This window comes from Asparagus officinalis, chromosome 2 (genome assembly GCF_001876935.1).
Source record: "Asparagus officinalis chromosome 2, Aspof.V1, whole genome shotgun sequence".
Taxonomy (NCBI): domain Eukaryota; kingdom Viridiplantae; phylum Streptophyta; class Magnoliopsida; order Asparagales; family Asparagaceae; genus Asparagus; species Asparagus officinalis.
Genome location: NC_033795.1, coordinates 60,948,976 through 60,959,493, shown reverse-complemented (window position 1 = coordinate 60,959,493; position 10,518 = coordinate 60,948,976). Strand labels below are relative to the sequence as shown.

At 35.0% G+C, this 10,518-nt stretch overlaps 1 protein-coding gene across 1 annotated transcript; it reads right to left on the bottom strand.

The window, feature by feature from the left end:
- On the bottom strand, positions 1,303-10,259 carry LOC109831531 (methionine aminopeptidase 1A-like). The gene is made up of 7 exons (XM_020398863.1): positions 10,056-10,259; positions 9,261-9,311; positions 8,099-8,272; positions 4,481-4,556; positions 3,176-3,223; positions 3,029-3,073; positions 1,303-1,452 (listed from the first exon to the last, which is right to left on the bottom strand). The coding sequence occupies exons 1-7, from the start codon at positions 10,103-10,105 to the stop codon at positions 1,318-1,320; spliced, it is 579 nt and encodes a 192-aa protein (XP_020254452.1). The 5' UTR covers positions 10,106-10,259; the 3' UTR covers positions 1,303-1,317.

The window sequence follows — 10,518 nt, the reverse complement described above, 5'->3', positions numbered from 1 at the left end:
AAAACCCCCACAAAAAAAAGAAGGAAAACATAAAAAAGTAAACTAACCTATCCTTCCAACCCCAAAGCACATATACACCCTTGTTTGATGTCAAACAGTTCTTTATTCACCCTTTAAAAAATTGAGATTACTAGCTATCAATTTCATCTCCACAAACGTACCAAACCCCCTACCCCCACCCACCGCACAGCCAAACTAAAAAACACCCTGCCAAAACACCCGCGGAAAAATAAGGAACATTCTGATTTGATATTACTGTCATGTTCCTTCTCAAGAAATAAGAAAGTTCTCTTCTTTTAAATCTATACAAACAGACCCACAAACACATTCATAAGTATGCTTCCATATGTTGCCGAAGGCATATGATGAGGCAAACAACTTTCTTTAAGTTCAATTAACGTGAGATGGGAGAGCTTGCCACATATCATTTAATACTGGATGTGTGCTATTGTTATATATCTCAGGGCTGGAGGAAATTACTGTTGATAGAAACCAGAAGGCATACATACATTTGAACTCAAGCATATTACATTATGTATAACAAAGAGATGTCAATATCAGCTTCACCTTATTTTGCATTTCAGCTTCACCTTATTTTGCCTAACCCACAAGTCAGTTAAAGAAAACATAGGTATGTTTCAAGACAAAACAATTTATAACCATGAAATGGAGGTTTTGACACACAGTGCAAATGAAAATGTGACATATAGTACTTATAAAGGAAATGACTGAAAAACTCCTCACTAAGTCACTATGGTGCAGCATAGAGCCAATAATAGTGACATTGTTTTGTCCATAAGTAAAGATGGTTCTTCTTGTGTTTCCACAGGCTATGTCAATTTATGAATAGATCTTTGTAGTGAAATCGTAATAATATTCTAATTTACCTCAAAAATTTTATTACTACCTCAAAAAATAATGTTGTCAAACATAATAAGTCAATACAAATTTAGAAAAAAGGTTCATTTGAACAAACACCACAATCTGAAATGAATGAACATACAGAAAATGGAGTGATTAAAGCTTGTAGGTTGCCCAACTACAAGAAAAGCGAAAACAATTAAGGGACTTTCAATAACCACTTAAATATTGCAAGTCTCCTCTCGACAGGCTCACGCACATTTACTTTCTAGTTGACTCGCAATAAAGTACTGTGTTTACAAAATACTCTTCTTAAACTGCTATAATGTGTTCAAGTGCACTAAGAGCAGGGATGATCCATAATCATAGAAAAAGCTTTTAGAGCAAGGTCAAGTTTTTGACTCCATCACTTATACAACACTTATTTCAAGTTATAAGCAATAGGCATTCTTCTAGTTAACTACTAAGAGTAAACAATGAAGGTAACTTGCCAGCAGCAATTGTTGCCTGATGGACCACCTCATCAATTTCGTCAGTAGTAACTCCAGGTTGAATCTTACGTGCAGCTGCATCTAAGACCTCCCTTGCAATCTGAATATCATAAAGATGGTTAATACACAAATGTTACAAAAATCTGATAATAATAGACCAATTTCATTAACACTCGTTTGCTTCACATGTGCATGATGACGAAGTAGCAGGATGCCCATGTCAACCATACCCAAGCCTAAACCCTTTCACTGACACGTGAACACTCTCAGTATAGCATTGTCGTCAATCATTGAAACGTAACAATTTGTTTGTATGCGATGTTCTGAATTGGTAGACCAGACATTCTTGGTGGATGAGTTAAAGCATTTCTTATATCTACCAAATCGCACCTTCGATACGTTTAGAAAAAATCACAGAGAAGCAACACATGTTCTTTCATGCGCATGGGGATGAACGATAAGAACAGCACCAGACTTAACCTATACAGCTTGATTAACAAAGTGCAGCAGATATTCTAGAAGTGAACTTGCTGAGGCACTTAACATGGAAAGTTCAAAGGATTGCATTTGAAAGAAAAAATTACAATTCAACTCATGAATGACAGATTCTTATTACTCACCGTGAGACGGTTGATGAAGGTCAATTCCATTATAGGCCAAACAACAACAGGCACAAGGTATAACTTCTTGGGCTATCATTTTCAGCAATACTAGCTAGTGGAACATTGTGTCCACCTTGAAACATATGTTGATAGTAAAACTTACAGCAAAGAGCAACTATCATTGTCCATGATATGATTTTCCACATTTTTCCTTTAAACTCATTTCATTCATGTCAAATGCAATAAGAACAAAATAGAAGTGGCCTTGTAAAGGTGTAGGAAATTAAAAAAAAAAACGATGAGTTACATTTGTATATTCTTCAACCTGAACATAGGAGACCCTAAGATAGAACCAAACTTGCATCAATGCTAGGACCCATAGGTACTGTTGAAAATATGACTGGCTTAAGATGCTTGAAAGAAATATATAAAGTGGGGAAGTCATACAACATGATTTTCCTCTTGAAGCTTGCAACTTGTTAATGTTCTGGCGATGTTGGCCTAGAATGATTACCTAAGTTATCTAACAATTCTCTAGTTGGAAATGCCCAAAATAAACAATAAGCATTTCAACACTAAGTGCAAAAGAATACTAATTTATTGTTGTTGAATAGAACTTATTTGCCACAATAATAATACTACAGGAGTAAATTAACAAAGAATAACAAAAAATAAATCCATTCCTTTCCAGTTAGATTTAAACCTTGGATCAACAACAAATCACTATCTATATGCATTAGTTACTGATGAACTTTTTAGCATGTTCATGATGAAGTTCCATTACACGTGTCGTGTCGATATTGTACATTACTAGTAGATGAGAGGGATAGTTTCAAGATAGATCAGGGCAACTCTAGAATCTAAAGGACTTGTAATTTGCAAAATAAAACTGCAATATATGGAATGTAACTTAAGCAAATAACTTTAAACGACCATTACACTGCCACTTTTTATGAGGAAAAAGAAAGAAAGTAATTTCAGGCCAATTTATCTGACAACGATAGCAATTGACTTCAGAATAAGGAAAATGATATCTTGCAACAAAAAGTCAATGCAGCATATCAGTTAACTTACTCGACATGTTTCTCTCATTCTTTCAATCTGCTCCGGAGTTTTGATCTTCAGAAGTAATAATGCCAAGAGTAAGTCAACTTGTCCGCAGAAATAACCCTTTCAAAAATCTAATGAAATCTAATCAACTAAAAACTATACAGGCCTTACCTCCACTCTGCTCTGCAAATCACTGTTGGGCTCAATCTTGGGAATCCCCTGCCAGTATATTATATTTACAACACAGTAAAAATTTGTTCCTTATGTCATTAAACAAAAAGATTATAGCAACAGGGAGGAAAAGAGAGTACAGCGGAAAGAATTTGTATTGCAAATTAAGTATGTTGAAATGGTCCAATTTCAAACAAAAATGGATGAAACTGAGCTCTATATGTGTAAAAATTATATATAGGGATTAGCTGATTACTTTATACAGGTAAATATTCAACAAAGGTATTGCCTAAAATTAACAAAAAAAGAATACTTATTTCTTTATTTTAGCTTATTTAACAAAAGATTAATGACTAAATCACAACTCAAATTTGGAACGTGTCAAAAAAACTAGTCCTATGAAAATGCTAAAAATGATATCAAAATATCCCTTTGTTTCTAAATGCTTTTGTTTAAAATATGCATAAAAACCGTTACTTTATTATTTAAATGCTGGAAATTATGAATGGCGTTTGCAGTAATGTCAATAATGTTCAGTCGAGTTACAACAGTTTGTAAATGCAACAAGCCATAGACTGTAAGCAACTCATTTACTTAGCTTTCAAGTTCTGTCACTGGAATGATCTTTGATCAGGGGAACACTCGTTTTATAGTCAATCTTAATGTCAGCTCAAAACAAAAAGACACAAATAATGAAGTCGAATCAAAGGAATATGACAATCCGTTTAATATTCCTAACTCTACACAATGAAAATCTACCTCATTAATGAAGCAGAATAAAACTGAAGTGAGAGTATAACATCCTAGCTAAGTATAATGGAACACGTAAGAAAGAGATTCCTTCTCCTTTTCTTCCTCTATGTCTCCCCACATATCTTGTTTAAGATATGATCGACCTATAAGAATTATTCCACTTCATTCATGTGTAACCAAGAATACAAAGAAAAGATAGATGAACATACAAAACATTAGATAAACATAACAAATGTAAAATGCAAGAGATATTACAGCCTGATTTCAGTCTGCTATGTTATTCCTCATAAGATGCATAGGTTCCTGGATAACACATGACAAAGCATATGAATCGTATAAAAATATATGGAGCCATACCGCTATTATATTACAACATTCTGATATATGATACATTTTATGCATAAACAACTGTATTAAACCTGCAAAATGCATGAAATTCCATTTGTAGAAACAAGAGGGAAAAAAGACTAGCAAGTAGCAACTATGTCTTGTCAATTTCCCCAAACATCTTACTACAAACTGAAAGCACTAAATTTGATTTATGTGGCTTACATCAAAGGCCCAATCAGGCTTTTCAATCTCATCAGGAACCTTCCGCGTCTGCGATATTGGATATGGTCTTAATGAACTGCAAAGGATAAAGTTGCGCATATTTAGGTCAATTATTACACCACACGAGTCTCATTACACATAACTACATACGCTTGAAAGTTGAAACACGCTTCCCTTTTCAGTAAGCTAAGCAGTGACATGCAGATATAGCTACATTTACTAATCACAAAGAAATTAACACCATACAGGAGAATTTTGCAGTTGCATTCACATGATGATATGTTTTCTTTAAGGGTCTGTTTGTTTGCCTAAAAAAAGTGGGAAATCAAAGAAATAGAAAACTATTTCTAAGAAGAATTGTTTTGGGAGTGTTTGGTTTGCTAAAAAAAAGAAGGAAATCAAAGAAATGGAGATGAGATGAGATGAGTTGCCATCTTATTATAGGATGATGTGAGTGATTAAGAAAACTTGTTTTGATGTTGTTTGGTTGGCGAAAAAAATAAGGAAATGAATTATAAGAAACCTATTTCTTGTAATAGGTTGTTTTCTTTTGTTTGGTTTATTCTTAAAAATAAGAAAATAGATGAGATGTGATGAGTTGTCATTATATTATTGGATGATGTGTCCCACACTTAAGGAAATTGTTTTCCTAACTTTTTGGGAGGAAATGGGTGGAAATGAAATGTTAATGACATGAGATGAGTTGTCACCATCTTATTGGATGATGTGAGTGATTTGAAATAATGAGATGAGATAAGTTGAGTGATGTTGTGGATGAAAATAATATTTTATTAGATGTGGTGGATGTGATGGATGAGTTGTTGGATGAAAATATTTTTTTATTAGATGTGGTGGATGAGTTGTTGGATGAAAATAATTTTTTATTAGATGTGGTGGATGAGTTGTTGGATAAAAATAATATTTTATTAGATGTTGTGGGTGGGTTTTAGGGATGGAAATGGATGAAATTGTACTTTTTGAGTTTTTTTGGTTTTCATTTCTATTTCTTGGTTTTTTGGAAATAACCAAACAGGCCCTAAAACCAAAACACAGCCATATGTGATACAGTATGTCTGCCATGAACTGCATCATGTCAGAAAGTTTAAACCTCTTAATCCAGACCATTGAAGTTTGCAGTAAATGGATATAGCAAATTTCCTTCAAGAGTGCAATCGTACCAAGTATGAGAAATAGATATGACAAATTGAGATAGAAAATGGAAAGGTTTGTTACAGACCACAATGGCCATTTTTATTTCTACTCCGGATATTCAGTGCCACAAATGACAGGTAAAGATAGTTCAAATGATCTAAGAGCTTATATCATGAGAAATCATCGTCAATAAGCATATGAATTACAAAGCTTGTTGAATATCTAAACAGCAGAAATCCACTGAAAAGTAAATGTTAACCATCTATGTTACTTCAGATGAGAATCTAAGACTCAAATCTCTTCTATGGCAGCATTAAACATCGAGTGTGAGGTATCGACCGTAGTAACCCTTAACCTCAAATAGAAAACGAACAAATGTCCAACTCACTACACTCATCGAGCAAGATTCGGCTGCTTCCACTAAATCACATCATGATGGTGCTTTTAATCCTGATTTCCAGCCCACCTTCTAACTTTTAAAATACTTGTTCTGGCATCAGAAAAAGCAGAACTCCATTCCCCAATGTAAAGAGGAGTTTAGACCCTCTTTTAGTTTTTTTTCCCCTTTATTTTGTCCTTTTTTTTCCTTAGTGTGTGTGGCTAGTGCTATGACAGATGTCTTCAACAATCTTCCCAGTAATGTAAGGGCATGAGAAAAGCTGGTAGCGTGAAGCCAAAAGAATTGAGAAACCTCTAAATGGCATCTGAAAGAATAATCTAAGTTTTCACATAAATTTGCAGTTTGCAAAATCGGAAGATTCATCGTTCAATCTAGGCCTCAACTGCATGTCCAGATCACTACTGGTGTGCAATTATTGATATTGCTCATCATTATGATTTATGCTGCGTAAACATTGAGTGAAAGGTGTTAGCAGGGGTAAAATCTTGATATTGACTCTCAAATGGAAAATGAAAAACTTTTCAACTCCTTCCATTCATCTTGCAAGATTTGAGTGGGTTTCACTTAATCGCATATGAAGGTGTTGCTAATTCTTATTTTCCGCACCCCTCCTCACTTTTAAAATCCTCCAAGCAGAGCGTCATTCCCCTAGGAAAAGAGGAGTTCAGACCTCTCTAGTCTTTTTCCCTTTATTTGTCCTTCCTTTTTCACGATTAATGTGTGAGTGGTGCTATCAAGAATCAAGATGTCCTCAAACTTAAAACACAAGCCTACAATTTGATAGCAATCTTCCCGGTCACATATAATGGGCATGAAAACTGGTAACATCACACCAAAATAATTTAGAAAGCTTCCTAATAGCATCTGCAAGAACGACTTAATTTTTTACATAAATCTGCAAAATCAGAAGACTTCCATCGTTCAATCTAGGCCTCAACTACATGTCCTGGTTGCTACTGGTGTGCAATGATTGATGTTGCTAATGATCTACGTTGCACGGGTGCAGGTGCAGATACAGATAAGGGACATTACAAATTTGTAAAAGGTAGGGTACAAGGACACAACTGAAACTCACGGGATATAATCATAGTTCTGAGCTATTTTTGTAAACAATCCGTTTAATTCATAGTTCTTAAGGCTGAAACAAACTCAATCCTTATCCTAAAAGTTACAAAAGTGGATGTGAAGTGTCGGATACATCCGAGAAGTGTATGATGAGTGTTTTAAATTAAGCACACACTGTATACTTGAGTACATGTCTAAACAAATATATGCATGTATTTAAGGAGTGTTCAAGAAGCATCGGGTACGACACATGTCGGGTACGGGTACGGATCCATATTAGGGGTATCCAGGTAATATAGCTAACGATTATGAGGTATGCTTCTTAAACAACCAATTCTCCTTGTTTACTTGCCCACAGCACCTGTGCTCAAGTGACAAGAAGTAACCTTATGAGGTAAGCAAAAAATAAAAAAATAAAGAACATTTGCCTCTCAGAAACAGCATGAAAGCTTCTCTTCGCAAACTTAGTTTAAGTAACTATACCATAGATCTTTTCAAACTGTTTATACTTTATACAAAAGCAGAACCTCCATTTGTTTCAAACCTACTGAGCACTAGGAAAAAAATAATGTTTGACCCAGAGGAAGCGACTGCGGAAAAGTATACTAGATAATGACGTGATCAAGCTTCTATACGTAGCAGTTGTGAAATAAAAGCATGTAATCAGTCCTAAAACCTGAATCTGCATGCTTCCAAGCTTCAGTAGGCACCAAAGTGTATAAAGATAAAAGAGTCAAAGAGTGAATCCTTCCTAAAGACACATATAACGACCATATTTCCTATGTGATGACTGATTGAATTTCACAATTTACTACTGTTTGTAAAATAAAATTCATACACATATTGCTCATCTGAACTCAGATTACATGACCTCAGGATGAATCCAGTGGATGGTTACATACAGAAACAGCATATAAGCTATTTGACTAAACAAAAAGAAAAACCAATAGTACAAGCGACAACGAGCTAGCAGCTAATAAAATGACAATTTAAATGCATACCCTGTCCAATCAAAATGAGGAATTACAGATGTTCGAGTCTGGCCTTTCTTTAAGCAATACAACCAACCCTCCTGCGAATGTTCGGATGATGTATTTGCTTTACCAGTTGCTAAATTTGACTTCACATGCACTGATTTATGAGAGCTCCAAGATGCCTTAAAACAATCCTGTGAGCTGCACAGCGAGAGAGTTAATAAGAATAGCAATTGCATAGGATACCACTAGCGCCAGAAACAACAGTAAAACCTTTATCTCAAAAATTTCAGGTTTGTTACATGGATCATGTTTCTTCATTCAGTCCTGTTAAGGGCTCTGTCCTTTATCACGCACGGTACTAAATTGTAAACCCAATTTACAAAAGCAAGCGAAAAAAGGAGAAAATTATTTTGAAACAAAATGAAACCTGATAATTAGTCCAGGACGAACCAAATGTCTAAAAGTAACAGTTCTAGCTAGGAACAAATCCATTAGCAAGCAGCTAGAACCAATGGCCAAATTGTAAATGAACAATCTACATGAAAGTTGTGCTATTAAATAGTAAAAGAACTACAAACATGTGTAAACATTGAAATTGAATCAATTTCAGCCAGGACCACACAAGTTACGCCCATAATACTCACTACTCGGCCCATAAACAACTAGATATTTTCCTCGTGTTACAAGATTCAGATGGACGCAACTTTCACTGTACTAGGGAAATTGAATTCTTCCAGCTTCTTTTTCAAATCTACTCGGTGCAAACTTGCACCTGCCAGCTTATGCCCTAGAATTGTGAATATTCCAGTGAGCTTTTGACATGCTAAGATCAGGGTTTAAGATAAATGATTCACTGCTGTAAGTGCTTTCAAAAAAAAAGTGCTGTAGGTACCTAAGCATATAAAAGTGTAGTTATGTAAGCATCAGAACTCATGCTGCTTACTAAGTATCCAATTGCAAGATTAATTAGCTAGAGTCTGTTTTGTTAGTTAATATAGAAAAAGCATATAATAGTCGACAACTGTTTAGCGAATAATTAGGGATTAAATGCAATTGACGACTCCATCCTTCTTCTATAATTCCCACCCTACCTTAAAACTTAAAAAGAATGTACTTGTATAAATAAAAAAGGTGATATACTTTGCAAAAGAAGTAATATATAATAAATAAAAGAAAAGAAGCATACCAAAAAACAGCACCTTCACGAGGTAATCCTAGTTGCAAACACTTGGGACACCTGCGCACAAGCATGATTGCATAAATGGGACAGACAGCTAAACAAATTCCTTTAAAAGAGAATATTAGAACAGATGTTTTAGGCATTAAAAAAAGATATATCTAAAACAGGTATAAAATGAGGAAATACAATGCCTCCTTCCGACGAATCATCGATATAACCGAGACAATTGTAGTGAATGCAGCTATATTGAGGGCGCTCTTATTGCCAACAAAATAGCATAGACGACATTTTTCCTTCACTTGTGGCTGCAACAGGGAAAAGGAAAAAAGATTGCGCCCTCCACATGCCTCATCCACTTGCTTTCTTTTTGGTGTCCCGCGATTGGATGATGCTCTTTACCAGCAGGTTGTAATTTTTTGTGCTCCAAGATTGGATTTTGATGGTTATGTTGATTGCTTGCTATTTGGTTATTAGTAGATTCGATTTCCTGATTATCTTTATTAGTTAATTGCTCTCAATTTAGCTCACACTTCATGTTTCAAGTGATATGGACGATGTTAATTTACCAAAAGTTTATTCTCTTTGACGCTTGTGGCTGTGGGTATTGCCTACTGTAAATCACCAAACAAGTTTCAAATTTTTGTGCGTTAAAAATTCTGTCATGGCACTGAAATCGAGTGTTCATAAAGAAGAGTCATTAAAACGTTCTCCTATTTTATCTAAAGCCGATGCTAACTACTGAGGAGGATTCAAATTGATCATCAAGGACAAAAACGAAAGAAAATAAGAAGGATAACTTACTGAAGATTCGAAGGATTGCCGCAACGAGCACAGGAGTACGAAGATTCCATTCTCAACGAGAATCGAACTGAAACCTCGAGAACTGGAGGCCTATGTATCCAGATGAAAGCGCCAAAATTTGATCTTGGGATGGATTTCGGCGAGATTCAGAGGAACTAGGGTTTTGGGGAGGGAGAGGAAGGAGCAAAGTCTTTAAATAAGTTAATAAATAAATTAAGTAAAAGAAGAAATTATTTATATAACAATTTAGAGTGAAAAACAACTTGGACTAGGCCAAAGTTTGGGAGAAAGTACCCTCTCAGAGCATCTCCAACAGCTTTACCATAATCTATTTCTTTATACAAATAGGAGGATCAGAGATTCACTATTCACACTACAGTAAATGCTACGATAACATTTACTGTAGCATTATTACTGCAGATAATAATTAATTAAAAATAACACTGTAGCGCACGGTACACTG

Excerpts from the sequence above, each read along its gene's own strand:
- LOC109831531 (XM_020398863.1), bottom strand. The coding sequence starts at position 10,105 with ATGGAATCTTCGTACTCCTGTGCTCGTTGCGGCAATCCTTCGAATCTT. Across the intron at positions 9,312-10,055 it reads GGCAATCCTTCGAATCTTCA|GTGTCCCAAGTGTTTGCAAC; the intron begins GTAAGTTATCCT and ends GCTTGTGCGCAG. Across the intron at positions 1,453-3,028 it reads GAATGAGAGAAACATGTCGA|ATTGCAAGGGAGGTCTTAGA; the intron begins GTAAGTTAACTG and ends TATGATATTCAG.